General features: G+C 46.0%; 1 protein-coding gene and 1 pseudogene across 1 annotated transcript; one reads left to right on the top strand and one right to left on the bottom strand.

Moving 5' to 3' along the window:
- Positions 1-201: 201 nt before the first annotated feature.
- On the bottom strand, positions 202-666 carry LOC123411390 (ubiquitin-NEDD8-like protein RUB2). The gene has a single exon (XM_045104329.1). The coding sequence runs from the start codon at positions 664-666 to the stop codon at positions 202-204; it is 465 nt and encodes a 154-aa protein (XP_044960264.1).
- Positions 667-10,277: 9,611 nt separating this feature from the next.
- Positions 10,278-13,115, top strand: LOC123408263 (annotated as a pseudogene).
- The last annotated feature ends 8,660 nt before the right edge of the window (positions 13,116-21,775 follow it).

The following is a 21,775-nucleotide window of genomic DNA, read 5'->3' as shown; positions in this document are numbered from 1 at the left end:
AACCTTCCACCATAGGTTCTTCCTTGATCCAAGGCGGATATGCTACTGCTTCAATGCCAACATTTCTTCCCCTTTGACAACAAGTTACCAAAAAGTTCAAAACTATTATATAAAAGCTTTAAAAAAACATTACGTAAAAAATATAGTAATAAAACTACAGCTAAGCCCTAATTCAAGCTCCTGTAAAACCCCCGACAATATCTAGCAAGCACCGCCCCTGAGCGCGAGCACGAGGTGGAGCACGTCCCCGGCCTTGATCTTGTAGTCCTGCGCCGTCTTGTCGTCCGCGATCTGCTTGCCACCAAAGATGAGCCTCTGCTGGACGGGCGGGATGCCCTCCTTCTCCTCGACGCGCTCCTTGATCCTGTCGACCGTGTCAGTTGGCTCGATGTCGATCTGAATCTCCTTGCCGGTGAGCGTCTTGACCTTGATGGAGAGGCCGCCGCGGAGGCGGAGCACGAGGTGCAGCGTCGACTCCTTCTGGACGTTGTAGTCGGCCAGCGTGCGGCCGTCCTCCAGCTGCTTCCCGGCGAAGATGAGCCGCTGCTGGTCCGGCGGGATCCCCTCCTTGTCCTGGATCTTGGCCTTGACGTTGTCGATGGTGTCGCTGCTCTCCACCTCGAGGGTGATGGTCTTGCCCGTCAGAGTCTTGACGAAGATCTGCATCTTGTGTTGACGCACGATGGTTGCTTGCTTGCTTGCGGCGAGGTGCGTCCTTGTTTGAGTCAACGGAGCTTCGCCGGCCGCCAAAATATCGACTTGAGTAATCGATCTCTGGCTTCTTGGTTGCTTCCGTTCGATGGGGTCGTCTGGAGGAGTATATATAGATGGAATCGCGTGCGTGGCCGTGAGCTTGGCGTGTGCTCGACTCGGGTTTGGAATCCGATCCATGCGGTGCCATGCATGATATCCTGGCTTGACTCGGATCGGCTCCGATGGATCCCAGGCGTTGGGGAGTGGGGATTCGATCCCGACTGCCGCGACAGGTTCACGAGCGCGCCGCCGGCCGCCGCTGCCTCTGCCTGGAATCGCCTCCTCCGCCGCCTGGGTTCCCCTGCGCTAGCTGTCAGTTGCAGTCCCCTCCACCAACTCCGTCCGACTCCGAATCTCCCGCTGATCGACAAGGATAGTTTCCTCACCCTGCTCCCGTACTCAACATCTTATCAAACCTTGTTACGAACCACTCTACTGTATATCCCAATTGTACGTGCCTTCATAGCATGGATCTCTACTATCATACGGCACTCAAACTTCCATCTTGTAGTCACCTCAAAGACATGAAATTCTAGCTAGTTACAAACTTCCATCTTGCCAACCATCTTATGATTTGAATCTCTACTAGCTATCTAAGTGTTTGCTGTGTATATTTGCCGCTGTTGTTGCTCTTGCAGCCGCTGGCTTGTTCAGTATATCCATACAGCGCATGTCAGAGCAAATACCTTTAGTTTGATTCATTCTCACCCATTGCAGCTCAACTGTATGCACTTTTTTTTTTGCACCAACAGTGGTCATTGAATACAAAAAAGTATTATACTTCATATTTAGTACATACTCCCTCCATTAATTCCAATGGTACTCAAGAGTCATGATTTGGATTTCAATTGCCACTAATTGATAGTGTTCTGTCACCATATACAATGTTTGGAAGACGAACCTGCTGACAATTAGAAGGTGACAATTAGAAGCACAATTGCCACTAACTGAAAGAGAAAGTTGTCACACTTAATGTTAGAAGGTGACAATTAGAAGCACAAGTTAATCATATACTCCCTCCGTTCCTAAATATAAGTCTTTTAAGATATTTCACTAGGAGTTTATATACGGAGCAAAATGAATGAATCTACACTTTAAAGTATGTCTATATACATCCGTATGTAGTCCACTAATGTAATTTCTTTAAAGACTTATATTTAGGAACGGAGGGAGTACATGACCAAAATATGTATGTAAATTTTCTTGTGAACTTCCTTCTAAGTGACAGCTTTTCACTGCAGTGAACAGTGCAAAGAAATCTGCAATGGGTTCAAGGTGTGATTTATACTACTGTTGGTCCAGAAAATCGTCGAACTTATGGTTTGCACAAGGTATCTTGTGTCCAGTCTAGGTTCTCCAAGCCACCAACTAGTTGCAACTTCACCTACCAGAGGGAGACAATGTGGATCAAACCTGCTGATGTAGTGATCAAATAGTGTATAGCATTATCTTTTTGTGATCAAATTATAAATGTAGAGAGATTTCTTATTGACAGGTTGAAATGTCAATGTACAATGTATGAAACGAGCTATTTGCAGACTGGGTCACAGGTTCATGTTTCAAGATTTGTGGACGTCTGGTTTAGAGGATATGTATTTTCCAAGTTGGTTGTCCCAAAAGGCTGGCATGTTACATAGTTGAGTCTTGCTCTTAGCCTCTTAATGAGGTTTCCTCAAGATGAAAATATTTATAGAGTAATATAAGATGAAAAGGTTCTTGCTCCAGTAAAATTTGTATGATTTTTGTAATTCTGGTTAGGAAGCTACAAATACAATGAAGAAGGATTGTCCGAATTTTCATACAGATTGTGTTCTCTTACTTGAGTTGAAGTTTAAGCCTACTTAATCAAAAGACAAGAATAATATCCTTGATAAAGTTGTAGCTCATTTTTTTAAGTTCCACAAAATTGTATTTATTTGACCTGGGGTTCTGGCGAGCAAGAGGCGTGCGTATGTACTGCCATCAAGGACGGCGGCGGCCGCACACTTGCGAGAGAGGGCGGTGGAGATCTCGTAGTACTGCCGCTCGTAGCCGTCGCTGATGGTCGCTCCCCGGTGAATCAGATCGATGCTCGCAGCGGCCGGATCGGGCGAGGCCAGAAGAACAGTCGAGGATCGGGCTTCAGTGAGATTGGGGAGCCTTTGCGAGTACCGCAAGGGAAAAGTCTATTTTAAACCCTGAACTTGTAGAGGTTCGGCGAATCAAATCCTCAAGTCCAAATACCTATCGTCTGCACTTTGAACTATACAATTCCGGTCTAAATCAAACAGTGAGATTGTTTGTCAAACCGGAATTCAAAAGGATGACCGAGATTGTTTCTTTTGAGACAATAGGATGGGGTTAGTTGGGCTGGGCGCATGGAGAAAAGTCTAGGCCCGCCTACTTCGCTGATTATTTCGAACCCAGTAACCTAGTTCGTCGCTTTTTTTCCTTTTTTTCAGTTTATATATATATATATATATATATATATATATATATATATATATATATATATATATATATATATATATATATATATATATATATATATATATATGCAGGTGGCCATGCATGTACGCACTACATGCACGCATGTACGCAGGCAGCAGCCTACATACACGGACGTACCTCCTGCATGCACGCACGTCGGAGCCGAACGCCGCGCGCGGGCACCCACATACGCAAGCAGCAGCCGGCCATACCTCCTACATGCACGCACGTACGCAGGCAGCAGCGAGCCCGAGACGAACGCCGCGCGCGGGCACGCACACAGGGGCACTGACGGTAGTAGGCAGCGGCGACGTCGACTTGCGTGGGTGCGTTGAGCCGGTGATAGCGGAGCGACGTGGGCGGGTGCGCTGAGCCGGCGGGAGCGGGGCAAGGCGGCGCACGGGATGAGCGCGTGGAGGCGAGGCCGCATATTATATGAAATGTGATCGTATTTGTTTTTATAAAATGCCCATACAATCCAAATAAATGCTTGTCAAATTAATAAAATGTTTACATACTTAAGAAATGTGCCCATGATATAAAAACGTTCATGAATATGGTAAATTTTCATTGATTTTGAAAAAACCTCATCAATTTTAAAATGGTTCACACAAAAGAATCCAACAATTTTAAAACAAAGTTCACAAAATTTCAATAAAAAATAATTCACGGATTCAGTAAAAGTTCAACGGTATTGAAAAAGTTCAAGGTTTTCAAATAAAAATTCTACAGATTTGAATCATCTTGCAAGCATTTTTAATATTTCAGGGTGCAAACGTCAGCATCAACGTTTTTTATGTTCACGGCCCACCAGTCAGCCGAATCCCGGTTGATATTTCCCACGTCAGCGTTTTTATGTCTCAAGGTTTAATTTAGACCGGAATTGTATAATTCATGGTACAAACGACAGAGATTTGGACTTCAAGATTTGATTCGCCGAACCTCTATAAATTCAAGGTTTAAAATAGACTATTTCCATACCACAGCTGCCACAAGCACGTACCCGTCAAGGCACTGAAGAAGTGGGCGCACCAGATCCTCGATGGCCCGTTGCTTTGTAATACAAAGCAGAAAAAACCCTTTTTCATCGATCCTCGGGGGCCTCGAGTACTACCTTGAGGGCCTCTAGAACATGACTCCGTTTTGCATAATTTAATTTATTTAATTGATTCTAAAAAATAATTTCATTTTATTCTGTCCATAATTTAACAATTTAAACGTGAATACTCATAAATGCATGTAATTTCTTTTGTTTGAATGGTCTTCATGAAGCTCTCCATGTTTTGCTGATCCATTAAAGCAACTCCAACCGGCCGACCCAAACGAATGGCCATTTTGTCCGTTTGGGTCGGCCTAACAAATACCAATGTTCGCTTCGCAGTTTGGGTCGGCGCATGCACTCAACGCTGGCCAATTCATTTTTACCGGCGTATAAAAAATATATAAAGTATTTGTGAAAATAATAAACAGGCATAATTAAATATTAAAAGCCGCCCTTCTAGTCCACACGTCCACATTACATTAATTAAAAAACTAAAACTACCAGGCAGCCCTAGGCGGTGACGGCGTCGTCGTCGGGGCCGGTGAGGTCGACCAGCATAGGCGCAGGACCGGCCCAGGGGAACGTCGTGTTCCAGAGCGCAGCTGCCTGCTCCTCCGACATCGCCCCGCCGGCTCGGGCTGTGCTGGTGGCGGTGGCAGCGCAGCAGCACAGGCACGCTCCTCCTCCTCCATCTCCCGTCGTTCGTCCTCTGCCTCCTTCTCCAGCTCCATCATCCGAAGGCCTTCAGCGTGCTCCGTCCGCAGGTGCTCTGTCCTCCAATGCTCGAGGTAGGCTTGCTCCTGTTGCGGTGTCGCGCCCAGCCAGATTGGCGGCGCACTGACAAATTCGCGGACGCAGCTCCGTGGGCTCGGGCTTCGGCGGAGGTGGCACGACGCAGTCGCCGGCGTCCGATAGCCATGGCCCCCGCGAGCTGCTGCTGGTATGCTACCTCCTCGTCGGCCTTGCGCCGCTCCTACTCCTCGCTCTCGCGGAGCATAGCTGCCAGCGCCGCCTGGTAGGCGGCCTCAACCTCCTGGTCCTCGTCGCTGACGACAAGCGGGGGCGGCAACGGTCCTCCTAGCTGCACGTCATGCACGCCACGACGGCGCTGCTCCTCGTGCTCGACCGCGAACCAGAGCTCCCAGTTGGGGGAATCGGCCGCATATGCAGGGTTTTGCTGCTGCTCCGACGTCAGCAGACGCCGACAGCTGCTCACCACCTCCGCGTGCACCCACGCAAACCCGGCATGGCTGGCATCGGATCCTCTACGAATCCAGATGTTAGTGATGCGGGAGGGTGACATTGGGGTAAGGCAGCGACACGCGATGCTCCCAGTGCCACCGCGCTTGGTTTACCGGGATGTTCACACGCTGGCAAGGCTGGCGAGAAGATGCCGATGGGTAGATGGCGTGGGGGTAGAGCGTGGCCTTGCCTTTGTTTGGGAAGGATTCAACCATGGTACCAGGGTTTGGCCGCCGACGAGGTGGCGAGATGGGGACGGGTGGGTTCTGGAAGCAGATGAGGTGGAACCCCCCACACGGGCGGATTAAAAAAGACCGGCCGCGGTCGCTGACGCGTGGGCCCGAGGAGGGTGGCCGTCATAAATTATGTTGATCCCGGTGGTTAAGACGGAAACAAAGAGGGCGCGCGCGCGTCCGCTTCTCGTCCCTGCCGACACATTTCAGTTCTAAATTTAGACCGGAAATGGGACGGTTCGGACGCAGAGCAGACGCGTTTTGAAAATGAGTCGATGCGTTGGGCCATTCGTTTTGTCAGTGTGTCCCTAAACAAACGGCGCCGGACGAAATAGGTTATCCTATTGGAGTTACTGTTAAAAGGTGCTCTTGATCTGTGTAGCCCCATATGCAGTACCCAATGCTCACAATGTTGGTCAGCAACATCCAGTTTTGTTGCCAAATTTTTAGCACGATATAAATTAAAGCGAGACATACACACTGCATTGATGTGCATGCTGGAGGTTATTATCAAGTGTAGATCATTATGCATTGCAATTCCAGCTTGATGCAATGATGAGCCTGGTTGCAGTGGAAGTTCATTATCTGAAAATTATTTCACGTCAACCAAGTGTAATTACATGTTATTCCTCTAACATGGATTTATTTAGTTATGAATGTTTATTCTTGGTATAGCATGCTAAGTTGCTTCTTTTCACACAGGAATTTGGATCATATGCGAGAGGGTGGGAATTCACATGCAAATCTATCAAATACTAATTGTCATGTTGCATTAATACACACAGGGTTCAATGAGTCGGTGTTTTCTTCGATAAATTGATATCTACAATTTTCTTTGAATTTCTTGGCGTACCAAGCAGGGAAAGGGAACACATACCGGTTATCACATACTGATAGTCATGTTATATTTTCTGGTATTGAGATTTGTGATAAAGTTTGATATACTCTTATAACTGCATGTGTAGGGTGTACTTGACTTGCCTTAACTGTCAAAGCTGTCCCTAGAAAAAAAATAGAAAAAATGCTAAATTTTTATCTTATCAAGTAGTCTAATCACCCCCCCCTTTAGACATACTTTCGATCCTACACTGGTTCTGTCTATGATGCATCTAATGTAAAATTAGTGTATTGTGAAGAAGATCATGATATATATTTTACATTGTGGTAATGTAACTTTAATTCTCAACTCTTTTTATTGTAGGTGTTTGATAATGTTGGGCAAGCATTGATCGTTCCCAAAGTGGGAACGTGATTCAATTCAGAGGAGAAAGCATATGACATGTACAATACTTATGCCGGCAAGATTGGGTTTAGTATCAGAAGGAGCCACACAAAGCGCCGGCAAGATCGAACTATGTATCAGAAATATATAGTTTGTAGTAATCATGGAGAACGAGAAACCGGGTCATCAAAGGCCACTATACAAGAACAGGTTGTGAGGCTCGTGTTCAATTTAGTCTCAGTAGAGAGGGGATTTGGACAGTGCAAAAGGTTGTAACGTATCACAGTCATTATCTTGCTAGTCCCAATAAATTGCACAAGCTGAGGACCCAACGTCGTGTTATAGAAGCAGACAGAGCGCTAATTGGAAAAATACGTGAAGCTGGGATGAAGCCATCTCAGGTGTATGACTTTATGGTAGCGTTCTATGGAGGAGTCGACAAAGTGCCATTCTATTAAATGGATTGCAACAATGAGATTGGTAAGGAAAGGAAGAAGTATTTAGAATCCAATGATGCAAAAACACTGCTAGAATACTTGAAGAATAAGTAGTGGGAGGATCCAACATTTTTTATATGATTCAAGTAGATGAGAAGTATGGTCAGATAGCTATTTTTTGGGGCAGATGGTTAGCCCATTATGATTACGCATGCTTTGGTGATGCCATATCATTTGACACCACGTTTAATACCAATAAGTTTGAATTGCCTTTTGCTCCAATCCTTGGTGCCAATCATCACAAGCAGACAGTAATACTTGGGGCTGCACTGATATTTAATGAGTCAATTGATTCATTTGTTTGGCTATTTGAGATCAAATAGCCAAACAAATGAATCAATTGACTCATTAAATATCAGTGCAGCCCCAAGTATTACTGTCTGCTTGTGATGATTGGCACCAAGGATTGGAGCGAAAGGCAATTCAAACTTATTGGTATTAAACGTGGTGTCAAATGATATGGCATCACCAAAGCATGCGTAATCCATAATGGACTAACCATCTGCCCCAAAAAATAGCTATCTTACCATCCTTCTCATCTACTTGAATTGCATAAAAAAATGTTGGATCCTCCCTCCGCTTATTCTTCAAGTATTCTAGAAGTGTTTTTGCATCATTGGATTCTAATACTTCTTCCTTTCCTAACCAATCTCATTGTTGCAATCCATTTTTGAGAATGGCACTTTGTGGACTCCTCCATAGAACGCTACCATAAAATCATACACCTGAGATGGCTTCATCCCAGCTTCACGTATTTTTCCAGTTAGCGCTCTATCTGCTTCTATAACACGACGTTGGGATCTCAGCTGGTGCAATTTATTGGGACTAGCAAGATAATGATTGTGATCGGTTACAACCTTTTGCACTGTCCAAATCCCCTTTCTACTGACACTAAATTGAACACGAGCCTCACAACATGTTCTTGTAGTGGCCTTTGATGACCCGGTTTCTTGTTCTCCATGATTACTACAGACTATATATGTCTGACACATAGTTCGATCTTGGCGGCGCTTTATGTGGCTCTTTCTGATACTAACCCAATCTTGCCAGCATATTAGTATTGTACATGTCATATGCTTTCTCCTTTGAATCGAATGACGTTCCCACTTTGGGAACGAGCAATGCTTGCCCAACATTATCAAACACCTACAATAAGAAGTGTTGAGAATGAAAGTTACATTACCACAATGTAAAATATATATCATGATCTTCTTCACAATACACTAATTTTACATTAGATGCATCATAGACAGAACCAGTGTAGGATCGAAAGTATGTTTAGAGGGAGGGGGGGGGGGTGATTAGACTACTTGATAAGATAAAAATTTAGCCTTTTCCCTATTTTTGTTGAGGGACAACTTAGGCAGTTAAGACAAGTCAAGTACACCCTACACATGCAGTTCTAAGAGTGTAGCAAAGTTTATCACAAATCTCAATATGAAAAAATATAACATGACTATCAGTATGTGATAACTGGTATGTGTTCCCTTACCCTGCTTGGTACGCCAAGAAATGCAAAGAAAATTGTAGATATCAATTTATCTGAAGAAAACACCGACTCATTGAACCCTGTGTGTATTAATGCAACATGACAATTAGTATTTGATAGATTTGCATGTGAATTCCCACCCTCTCGCATATGATTCAAATTCGTGTGTGAAAAGAAGCAACTTAGCTTGCTATACTAAGAATAGACATTCATAACTAAATAAACCCGTGTTAGAGGAATAACATGTAATTACACTTGGTTGACGTGAAATGATTTTCAGTCAATGAACTTCCAGTGCAACTAGGCTCATCATTGCATCAAGCTGGAATTGCAATGCATAATGATCTACACTTGATAATAACCTGCAGCATGCACATCAATGCAGTGTGTATGTCTCGCTTTAATTTATATCGTGCTAAAAATTCGGCAACAAAACTGGATGTTGCTGACCAACATTGTGAGCATTGGGTACTGCATATGGGGCTACACAGATCAAGAGCACCTTTTAACAGTAACTCCAATAGGATAACCTATTTCTTCCGGCGCCGTCTGTTTAGGGCCACACGGACAAAACGAATGGCCCAACGCATCGACTCATTTCCAAAACAGGTCCGCGCCGATCCATTTTCGGTTTAAATCTGGAACTGGAATGCGTCGGCACGGACGCGAAGCGGACGCGTGCGCGCCCTCTCGGTGTCCGTCCCAACCACCACGGTCAACATAATTTATGACGGCCACCCTCCTCGGACCCACGCGTCAGCGACCGCGGTCTGTCTTTTTTAATCCGCCCGTGCGGTGGGTTTCACCTCATCTGCTTCCAGAACCCACCCGTCCCCATCTCGCCACCTCGTCGGTAACCAAACCCTGGCACCATGGCCCACTCCTTCCCAAGCAAAGGCAAGGCCCCGCTCTACCCCTGCACCATCTCCCCGCCGGCATCTTCCCGCCAGCCTCGCCAGCGTGGTAACGTCCCGGTGCACCAAGCGCGGTGGCACTGGGAGCATCGCGTGCCGTTGCCTTACCCCAATGTCACCCTCCCGCACCACTAGCATATGGATCCGGAGAGGATCCCGGTGTCGGCCGTGCCGCGGTCGGCGTGGGTGCACGCGGAGGAGGTGAGAAGCCGTTGGCGTCTGCTGACGCCGGAGCAGCGGAAAAACCCTGAATACGCGGCCGATTCCCTCAACTGGGAGCTCTAGTTTGCGGTTGAGCATGAGGAGCAGCGCCGTCGTGGCGTGCGCGACGTGCAGGAGGCCCGTCGCCGCCCCCGCGTGTCGTCAGCGACTAGGACCAGGAGGATGAGGCCGCCTACCAGGCGGCGCTGGCAGCTATGCTCCGCGAGAGCGAGGAGGCGACGTACCAGCAGCAGCTCGCGGAGGCCATGGCTGTCGGCCGCCGGCGACTGCGTCGTGCCACCTTCGCCGAAGCCCGAGCCAACAGAGTTGCGTCCGCGAGTTTGTTAGTGTGCCGCCCATCTGGATGGGCGCGACACCACATCAGAAGCAAGCCTACCTCGAGCACTGAAGGACGGAGCACCTGAGGACGGAGCGCGCTGAAGGCCTTCGGATGATGGAGCCGGAGAAGGAGGCAGAGGAGGAACGACGAGAGATGGAGGAGGAGTAGCGTGCCCGTGCTGCTGCGCTGCAACCGCCACCAGCACAACCCGTGCTGGCGGGGCAACGTCGGAGGAGCAAGCAGCTGCGCTCCGGAACACGGCGTTCCCCTGGGCCGGCCCTGCGCCTATGCTGGTCGACCTCACCGGTCCCGACGACTACAACGTCGTCGTCTAGGACTGCCTCGTAGTTTTAGGTTTTTTATTTTTAATTAATGTAATGCGGATGGATGGACTCGAAGGCCGGTTTTTGATATTAATTATGCATTTTTATTATTTTCGTAAATACTTTCTATATTTTCTATACGTCGGTAAAAAATGGATCGGCCAGCGTTGGGTGCACGCGCCGACCCAAACTGGGAAGCGGACATTAGTATCCGCTAGGACGACCAAACGGAGAAAAAACGGACAAAATGACCGTTCGTTTGGGTCGGCCGGTTGGAGTTGCTCTAATGGATCAGCAAAGCATGAAGAGCTCCATGAAGATCATTCAAACAAAAGAAATTACATGCATCTATGAGTATTCACGTTTAAATTGTTAAATTATGGTAGAATAAAATGAAATTCTTTTTTAGAATCGATTAAATAAATTGAATTATGCAAAACGGAGTCATGTTCTAGAGACCCTCAAGGTAGTACTCGAGGCCCTCGAGGATGTGGTGCGGCCACTTCTTCAGCGCCTTGACGGGTACGTACTGGTGGCGGTTGCGGTAAAAAAAATTATTTTAAACCCTGAATTTACAAAGGTTCGGCAAATCAAATTCTTAAGTTCAAATCCTTGTTGTTTGCATCCTGAACAATATAATTTCGGTCTAAATTAAACCTTAAGACATAAAAATGCTGACGTGGCAAATATCAACGGGATTCGGCTGACCGATGAGCCGTGAACATAAAAACGCTGATACTGACATTTGCATTCTAAAATATTAAACAATGTTTAAAAAAGCGGAAAGCTAAAATATTAAACAATGTTTAAAAAAGCGGAAAGCGTAAGCGAAGCGGAAGGCAACAATGGACGCTTAAGCACAGCTTAACCGTACTTAAGCGTTTTTTGAAATTAGCTAGAATTTGACAGATTTTAAATAATATACACAGGAAAATAGGAAACATGGCACATGTGTAATTGAATAGTCATCTAAAATACAGTTCGCACCATAGCGAATACACATTAAGTTCACATGGCAAGCAAAATCTCTACTATTAAAGCAGGATCGAACGTCGTGATGGTTCAACCTATCGATGGTTCGACCTCCCAGCAATCCCACCTCGTCCCCGAACAAAAAAAACCCCGAACAAAAAAAAAATACCCCAGATCTCTCTCCCCCACCCCCTCCCTCGCAACCACCCCGTCCCTCTCCCAGTCTCCCCCACCCCCTCCCTCGCAACCACCCCATCCCTCTCCCAGTCTCCCCCACCTCTCGCCCCAGATCCGTCCTGTCCACGCCGAGCGTTCCTCATCGCCAACGCCGCTGCCGCCGGTCGAGATCCCGCGGTCCCCGGCCACCCCCGACGCGCCAACGCCGTCGGAGGACGTGCTGCTGCGAGTCCCCCAGCGCAGCCACCCGCTGCCCACCGACGACCTCTCCCTCCACCGCATCCGGGCCGGAGACACATCCCTGGCCGCCATCGCGGCCCTCGACGCCGTCCAGTGGCCGCTGGCCCGTCGAGATCCCGCGGTCCCCGGCCACCCCCGACGCGCCGGCGCCGTCGGAGGGCGTGCTGCTGCGAGTCCCCCAGCGCAGCCACCCGCTGCCCGCCGACGACCTCTCCCTCCACCGCATCCGGGCCGGAGACACCTCCCTGGCCGCCATCGCGGCCCTCGGCGCCGTCCAGTGGCCGCTGGCCCGTCGAGATCCCGCGGTCCCCGGCCACCCCCGACGCGCCGGCGCCGTCGGAGGACGTGCTGCTGCGAGTCCCCCAGCGCAGCCACCCGCTGCCCGCCGACGACCTCTCCCTCCACCGCATCCGGGCCGGAGACACCTCCCTGGCCGCCATCGCGGCCCTCGACGCCGTCCAGTGGCCGCTGGCCCGCGACGTCGCGGCCGTCAAGCTCGACCCCCGCCACTACTCCTTCTCCTTCGCCGTCCCCGCCCTCCCCGACGACCCGGCCCCCGACCCACTCCACTACGGCCTCACGCTCTCCGTCCCCGACCCGCGCCTCGACGCCCTGCTCGGCGCCTACACCAGGTTCTCCGCCCACTCCGTCGCCGGCAGCGAGGGGCTGGCCGACGGGGTGCGCGGCGAGTCGAGGCCGCCGCGTACTGGACAGCCGTCACGCCCAACGTCGTGGAGTACGGCAGCGCCGTCGCCAGAGCCATCGCGTCCGGCGCCGAGAACGTCGCCAAGGGGATCCTCTGGTGCGGGGTCATGACCGTGGACAGGCTCCGCTGGGGGAACGAGGTGCTCCGGAAGAGGATCCAGCCCGGCGATACTCAGGCCGAGGTCAGCCCGGAGATGCTCAGGCGGATCAAAAGGTAGTGCTTTCTTTCCTCAGCTATTCGTATCACATAAATGTGTTCCTATTTGCTCATGCAGACTTATTAATCAGTGGGATTGTGATGAGTAAGTAAATGCTTCAAGGTTTGGGCACATCACAGTTCATAGTTAGATTGTATTACTTGTTTAAATCGTGATGCAAAGTGCGATCATGTGTATCTTATTTCGATTCAAAGGTAGTACTGTCTTTCTTAGATTTTTCATACCAAGTGTGTTTTTGATTTGCAGTCATCAAGAATTATCAGTATAATTTGTGTTGTAGGAGGAAATTCTTCAGGCTTTGAGCATGTCATAGTTCATAGTTAGATTAGATTAGTAGTTTATAAATCGTGTTGCGATGTGCCATCATGGGTATCTCATTTTCATTCGATGTTTTTTCAGTTGTGCTAAATATCTTTATGATTAGTACGGATAATCTCCCCAAATTATACACGCAATCGTTCTGACACTGGAACTTTTTTGACTTGCTCTGCTATTTGACTTGCACTAGCAGGGGAGATCCGGACGGTGGAGCATCAACTTGCATAGGATCAACAACAGGAGGAGCAGGACCTTGTAGAGGATCAACAACAGCAGGAGCAGAACATTGTTCGATGCCAGGGGACCTTCTTCGAAGAAGCAGCAGGAGCAGGACCTTGCAGACGATCAACCAAACCGAGGAGGGGTCGGGCTCCTCGATGACGCTGGTGGCGCTGGTATTAGTTTGTTTCATCTGTTCCAAGGTATATATATATATCTCCTGAATGAATTGTCTACCGTTTCTGTTTTCACAAACGAAGCATAATAAACGAAATATATGGACAGCACTTCCGACTATAAATAGGAGTGACCACGCTATTATTTCTTGCTTGCTTTTGTAATGTAAATTTAGGGATGTGTTCTGCAACTTACCTACCAGTTTTCTAATCCAAGGCTAACATTGTACTTTCAGGATACATAACTCAGACTGTCATTTGGTGTCATAGATCCGGACGGTGGAGCATCAACTTGCATAGGATCAACAACAGGAGGAGCAGGACCTTGTAGAGGATCAACAACAGCAGGAGCAGAACATTGTTCGATGCCAGGGGACCTTCTTCGAAGAAGCAGCGGGAGCAGGACCTTGCAGACGATCAACCAAACCGAGGAGGGGTCGGGCTCCTCGATGACGCTGGTGGCGCTGGTATTAGTTTGTTTCATCTGTTCCAAGGTATATATATATCTCCTGAATGAATTGTCTACCGTCTCTGTTTTCACAAACGAAGCATAATAAACGAAATATATGGACAACACTTCCGACTATAAATAGGAGTGACCAGGCTATTATTGCTTGCTTTTGTAATATAAATTTAGGGATGTGTTCTGCAACTTACCTACCAGTTTTCTAATCCAAGGCTAACATTGTACTTTCAGGATAAATAACTCAGACTGTCATTTGGTGTCATACACGTCGAGAAATGGAAACAGTTGCCTTGCTTTAAACCTAGCTGTAATACTTGTAGGCCATGGAAGATTTGTTGGGGCCAGCCCATTGGGAATGCTGACGGTATGGTGTTAATGTTGGTTCCTTTATTCTTTGACAATGTAATCTAGAGCTTTGTTTCCTTGCATAAGTGTTATGTATGTAACAAGTTTTCAGTTAGTCACCCAGTTCTTACAGTGAGACTAATGCATGAATATGAATAAGGCAACCTTTTAGTTACTAAAAAAATCTGTTTACGATAGCTCCTGCTTGTTTTCATGCCATCTAATTCTTGACGGTCATAATGAGAAACAAGCCAAAACAAATCTTGGAAGCTGAGAAGTTAATGTCTCCTTTCTTCTTTCTATTTTTCTCCCTTACTCAAATATCTCAATAGGTATGTACTTTTCCTATGTAATATCCTACTGAACTGCATGAGTCATACAACAATTTTGGAGGACTTTATTAAACCGTTAAATAGGTTGAATGGTTGATATAACATTATCAGATAACTTTACATCTACGAGAAGTGTGTTATCATAGAAGTGGGTGTGGAAGTTCCTGCTACATGTATTTTTTCTAACCTTGTCGCATGTCTTTCTAAATTATTTATATTTATGAGAAGGGCTTAAAGTGCCACTATTCAGAAGCAACTAAAACTATGATCTAAATTCAATAAAAAATGGAGAATGTGACAATTCTCACGGGAAAGAAAATGTAGACCACAACAAAGCAAAGTGAAAATGCAGCAGTGAAGTTCAAGAACAAATCAAATATGACCTAGAGTAATATTAGAGCAAAGTGATGAAGCAACATAAATAGAGTAAAGGGAAGAGAAGGAATATGTAAATGACAATGACTCATTTCCTTCTCGGTGGGGTGCTCTCATTGATGAATTTTAACATGTCTCTACCAAGGAGATGTATGGAAGGTTCGAGTATTGATTAATTTGGAATGTAATAGTTGGACACAAATATTAACGCTCTGTGCCTGTTTCACTAGCACTACTCTCAGATTCTGCCTCGCCGCTGGATGCGCACGGCGGCGGCGATGGAGGTGGTGGCGGAGGCGGGGGCGTACCAGGAGATGCTGCGGGTGGTGGAGGCCTGCGCTTCCCGCATCCGGTGGCGCCTCTGTCCCCAGTCCAAGCGGCGCCTCCTCAACGGTTTGTGCCCACGAAAACGCTTCTCGTTTCTCTGTTTTGCTTACCGGTGAGTTTTCTGCGATGGTCCAGTGCTTTAGATTGGGTTTCAGGTAAACAGGGAAAAGGTACAACTGTAGGAGTGAACACAATATTCTGCCTGAATAACTTTTGTGGCATTCGTCTGCTTTTGTTATGCAATGTGCATTGCTTCTATTGTGGTCATAGAAGGGGAGGTGGATGCTTGAGCTATAGGTGCTTAAGTTATTTTGAGAACTGAAAAAGTGAGCGTCTGCTTGTAAAAATGTTGTTGACATAAGAAGCTTCATGACTCATCTTCATAGGATGTTCTAATCTTCTAACCATGTGATGGTGGTAGTATAGTGAGTGATGATTGGCATGTATTGTGTGAGTGCTTGGTTCAATTTATTTTGGTTCAGTTACTTATTAAATTGCATGCTGATCATCTGTGATATTTACATTAGCACCGGTTCCAGTCAAATATCTATTCAAAAGAGGAAAGCTGGTGCTTGTTGGAAGATTACCATCTTGGAGTTCAAAGTTTCAGAGTTGGTATGCTGTAGTAGTAGAGATAATCAAATAATTTACACGCTAGAGCGGTTTCAGTTCGTGTCACCATGTGTAAATATTCTCTGTTTGGTATTTCTGAATAAAGTTACTATGTGTGGCAGCTAAATAATGGATGCTTGATTTATGTTGCAGCAACTGGACGACGAAGATAGGCTCAGCACTCTCACTGATGATATTTTACTGTCCATCTTGGGGAGAGTCAGTTCACTTGTGGCTACAAGTACAAGTGTGCTCTCTACACGGTTCAGTTTGTGAGGAACACATATTTAAATTAAGTGAGCTTCTACATGGAGTAACAAGCATACATACTCTCACATTGGATTTCCAAGGTGAAACCGTAAGTACTACTACTACTTTATTTGGTTTCCTCATGTTGTCACATATATGAAAGTTATATCATGGATGTGTTAGATATGATAGAGAACATACATAGCTGTAAATTCTTTGATGATCTCATTTTTGTACTTGCAAACTATCAATTCTTGTTTCGTTTGTTTATTTAATGTTGTGATCAGCTTTGGTTGCAACCTGAAATGGAGGAACTCGGCACCGCATTCAGCAAGCTAAGGAAGCTGTATGTACGTGGTATATTTGTTGAATTTGATATTTTATGGACAATGGCCTTGCTTGTAGCAGCACCATCCATCGAAATGTTACATATTGAGGTGATGTCTTTGTCTGTGTTTCTTTTCTTGCCCACACTTGGAGCTTTAGTTTATTACAAATTTTAGCGGAAAATTATTTAAAACTTGATTCCTATGACAGTTATAATGATTTTTTTGACACAAATACAGGTATGGGAACATACATGCGATAGCGGCGAGGCCAGACCCGCTTCCTACCTTGACAGAAGGAGTCCTCACTGGGACATGCACTTGGATAGCAGCTCTGAGAACAAGCTTCTGAAATAGCTAGAATTCATTGGATTTAAATCGCTAGAACAGCAGTTTACATTTATAAGATCCATGTTGGAGCGATCTCCCAACCTGCAAAAGATAATTCTGAAAGACGAGGAGCAGTGTGATGACTGTGACGCCCTTCCTTAAGGCACCTCGCCATTAAGCGGATTAGAGATGACATGTTCTCATCGGAGATAATTTTTTCATGAATAGAGATGACTTATCTCAGGCCTAATAATTTTTCATACTTCTTATAAGTTGTAAGAAACAGTTTGTTTGCTCCATGTCCTGTCACTTAACATTCCTCCTCGTTTCCTGGTCGCTGAGCATTTCAGATTAGTCTTGACTCTGCACATTTGTTGATCTTGTGTCCAAAATGAGCTCAGAGTTATAGTTCATATATGTAATTAGGTGGTTATAGCGCCGAAGTGTTGGACGGGCGTGATCGTCTTTACATGTGTCCCTCGTAGCCGTATATATGCACCTTTTGTAACAGACGTCTATTGGAAGCGTCCCAAACTGCAGGCAGAGCACGAACACCAAAAAAGCTGGAAGGCGGGACCAAAAGAGAACCACCAATTCCAAACGAATATCGATCCCATCCACCTTGACAACCAGCCGATAACACCCGAACATATGAGGCGGAAGACTTGTATGAGATCTCACATTTAGATGTGATCGTCAGATCAACTTAAAAAAATGAAATTATGTCTACAACTCGAAAAAAATCACCTCCAAATTTGATATACATTTGAATATTTAAAAAAGACACATTCAAATGTGAATAGTAGCCCCCCTCGCGTCGCTCCCGTGGCGACCGAGGGGGACCCTAGCGCCGCAGGCCCGGGCGCCCCCCTCCCTCCTCGCCGTCGCCGGGCGTGCCGTTGGGCAAAGGCCAGCTGGCGTCGACGGCGTCAACGAATTGCATTTGTTTTTCATTATATTATTGATGCATCAGTGTGTTGCTAATTGCTGTCAAGTGACATCTATAGTGCCAAAAGGCACTTGAAGTTTGAGAAACGAAGCAAATAAAGTTGAGGCAAAGAAGAGACACATCAGAGAGAAACTAGGACATGCACAACTGAATGTGGATATATATGGGATGCAAGAAAAAAAAATTAGGACATGCACCGCGTGCTAGAGATATATAGGATATGATGAATAATTGTATGCTATAACGGAGGGACGTGTGGAGGGGTGCCGAGCCAAGTGATGAGCTCATAGGAGATGTGGAAGAAAGATGAGAATTTGCAACCAACAATAATATGGCATGATTTGAGCTGCATGTGCATGCACGGCAAAATGTGAACAACAAATTAGTTATAAATTTTACAAAGTCCGTGGCAACGCACCGGCGTTCTACTAGTAATAACTAAAATGCAGTTCAATTCAAATAGATAGCCTAGAAATCATGTGGTCATAATTTTGCCAACATATGAAGGAAATAATTCTCAAATAGAGCCTACTAATAAGATAAATGGGATATTGCCATTATTATGCAAACAGGACAAGCAAAAATAGTTCAAAAACAATCTAATACTAGCCAAATTTAAAAAAAGCTTAATCTACCGCTTAGGAAAAAAGCGAAGCGCTTTGCCATCGCTCAGCGCTTCGCTTAAAAACGATTTCTTGAACACTGATACTAAAAATGCTTGCAAGATGATTCAAATCCGTAGAGTTTTTATTTGCAAACCGTGAACTTTTTTCAATATGATTGAACTTTTCCTGAATCCGTGAATTATTTTTTATTGAAATTTTGTGAACTTTGTTTTAAAATTGTTCGACTCGTTTATGTTAACCGTTTTAAAATTGATGAGTTTTTTTTTCAAAATCAATGAAATTTTACCATATTCATGAACGTTTTTTTAAAAATAATGAACTATATATCACGGACATATTTCGTATATATGTAAATATTTTACTAATTTGACAAGCATTTATTTGAATTGTATGGACATTTTATAAAAACAAATACGATCACATTTCATATACTACGCGGCGTGGCCTCCACACGCTCATCCCGTATGCCGCCTCGCCCCGCTCTGGCCGGCTCAGCGCGCCCGCCCACGTCGCTCCGCTACTGCCGGCTCAGCGCACCAGCGCAAGTCGCCGCCGCCGCTACCTATTACCGGCACTGTCGCCATTGCCCCTGTGTGCGTGTGCGTGCCCGCGCGCGGCGTTCGGCTCCGGCTCGCTGCTGCCTGCGTAGTGCGTGCATGTAGGAGGTATAGCTGGCCGCTGTCTGCATACGTGTGTGTGCCCGCGCGCGGCGTTCGGCTCCGGCGTCCGTGCATGCAGGAGGTACGTCCGTGCATGGCTGCATGGCCGGTCGGCTGCACTACATGCGTGCGTGCGTGCGTGGCCGCTTGCATGACACATAAAAAATTAAAAAAAATAAAAAAATATATAAATTGAAACAAAAAAAGAAAGAAAAAAAACCAACGAACTAGGTTGTTGGGCTCGAAATACTCAGCGAATTAGGCGGGGCTAGACTTTTGCTGCACGCCCAGCCCAATTAACCCCAGCCCATTGTGTGAAAAGAAACAATCTCGGTGATCCTTTGCAATCCCTGTTTGACAGACAATCATAGGATTTGATTTACACCGGAATTATATAGTTTAGGGTGCAAACGACACGGATTTAGACTTGAGGGTTTGATTCGTCGAACCTCTACGAGTTCAAGGTTTAAAATAAACTTTTTCCTTACGGTACTCGCAAAGGCTCCCCAATCTCACTGAAGCCCAATACTCGACTGTTCTTCTGGCCTCGCCCAATCCGGCCGCTGCGAGCACCGATCTGATTCGTCGGGGAGCGACCATCAGCAAGGGCTACGAGCGGCAGTACTACGAGATCTCCATCGCCCTCTCCTGCAAGTGCGCGGCCGCCGCCGTCCTCGATGACAGTACATACGCACGTCTCTTGCTCGCCAGAACCCCTGGTCAAATGAATACATTTTTGGGGAACTTAAAAAATGAGCTACTACTTTATCAAGGATATTATTTTTGTCTTTTGATTAAGTAGGCTTAAACTTCAACTCAAGTAAAAGAACACAATCTGTATGAAAATTCAAACAATCCTTCTTTATTGTATTTGTAGCTTCCTAACCAGAAGTACAAAAATCATACAAATTTTACTGGAGCAAGAACCTTTTCATCTTATATTACTCTATAAATATTTTCATCTTGAGGAAACCTCATTAAGATGGCTAAGAGCAAGACTCAACTATGTAACATGCCAGCCTTTTGGGACAACCAACTTGGAAAATACATATCCTCTAAACCAGACGTCCACAAATCTTGAAACATGAACCTGTGACCCAGTCTGCAAATAACTCATTTCATACATTGTACATTGACATTTCAACCTGTCAATAAGAAATCTCTCTACATTTATAATTTGATCACAAAAAGAGACCTGCCGCCAGTGCCCCTCCGTGCTTGTCCGCGCGCGGCGTTTGGCTCCGGCTCGCTGCTGCCTGCATACGTGCGTGCATGTAGGAGGTATAGCCGGCTGCTGCCTGCGTACGTGCATGCCCGCGTTCGGCGTTCGGCTCCGGCGTGCGTGCATGCAGGAGGTACGTCCGTGCATGACAGGCTGCTTCCTGCGTACTCCCTCCATTCCTAAATATAAGTCTTCCTAGGGTTTCACTAATGGACTACATACGGATGTATATAGACATATTTTAGAGTATAGATTCATTCATTTTGTTCCGTATGTAGACATCTAATGAAATATGTTAGAAGACTTATATTTAGGTACGGAGGGAGCATGTGTGTGCATGGCCGGTCGGCTGCACTACGTTCTTGCATGCTTGGCCGTCTGCATGACACATTAAAAAATAAAGAAAGTATAAAAATATAAATTGAAACAAAAAGAGAAAGGAGAAAAACCAACAAATTAGGTTGTTGGGCTCGAAATAATCAGCGACTTAGGCGGGCCTAGACCTTTCCCCGCACGCCCAACCCAACTAAACCGAGTCCGTTGTCTGAAAAGAAACAATCTCGGCCATCCTTTGCAATCCCGGTTTGACAAACAATCCGAGGGTTCGATTTAGACCGGGATTGTATAGCTTAGGGTGCAAACGACAGGGATTTGGATTTGAAGGTTTGATTCGCCGAATCTCTATGAGTTCAGGGTTTAAAATGAACTTTTTCCTTGCGGTACTCGCAAAGGCTCCCCAATTTCACTGAAGCCCGATCCTCGACTCTTCTTCTGGCCTCGCCTGATCCGGTCGCTGCGAGCACCTATCTGATTTGCCGAGGAGCGACCATCAGCGAGGGCTACGAGCGGCAGTACTACGAGATCTCCATCGTCCTCTCCTGCAAGTGCGCGGCTGTCTTCATCCTCGATGGCGGTACATACACACGCCTCTTGCTCGCCAGAACCCCAGGTCAAATAAATACATTTTGGGGGAACTTAAAAAATGAGCTACAACTTTATCAAGGATATTATTCTTGTCTTTTGATTAAGTAGGCTTAAACTTCAACTCAAGTAAAAGAACACAATCTGTATGAAAATTCGGAAAATCGTTCTTCATTGTATTTGTAGCTTCCTAACCAGAAGTACAAAAATCATACAAATTTTACCGGAGCAAGAACCTTTTCATCTTATATTACTCTATAAATATTTTCATCTTGAGGAAACCTCA

Source organism: Hordeum vulgare, chromosome 7H, assembly GCF_904849725.1.
Source record: "Hordeum vulgare subsp. vulgare chromosome 7H, MorexV3_pseudomolecules_assembly, whole genome shotgun sequence".
NCBI lineage: Eukaryota > Viridiplantae > Streptophyta > Magnoliopsida > Poales > Poaceae > Hordeum > Hordeum vulgare.
This window is presented reverse-complemented; position numbering and strand designations above follow the sequence as displayed.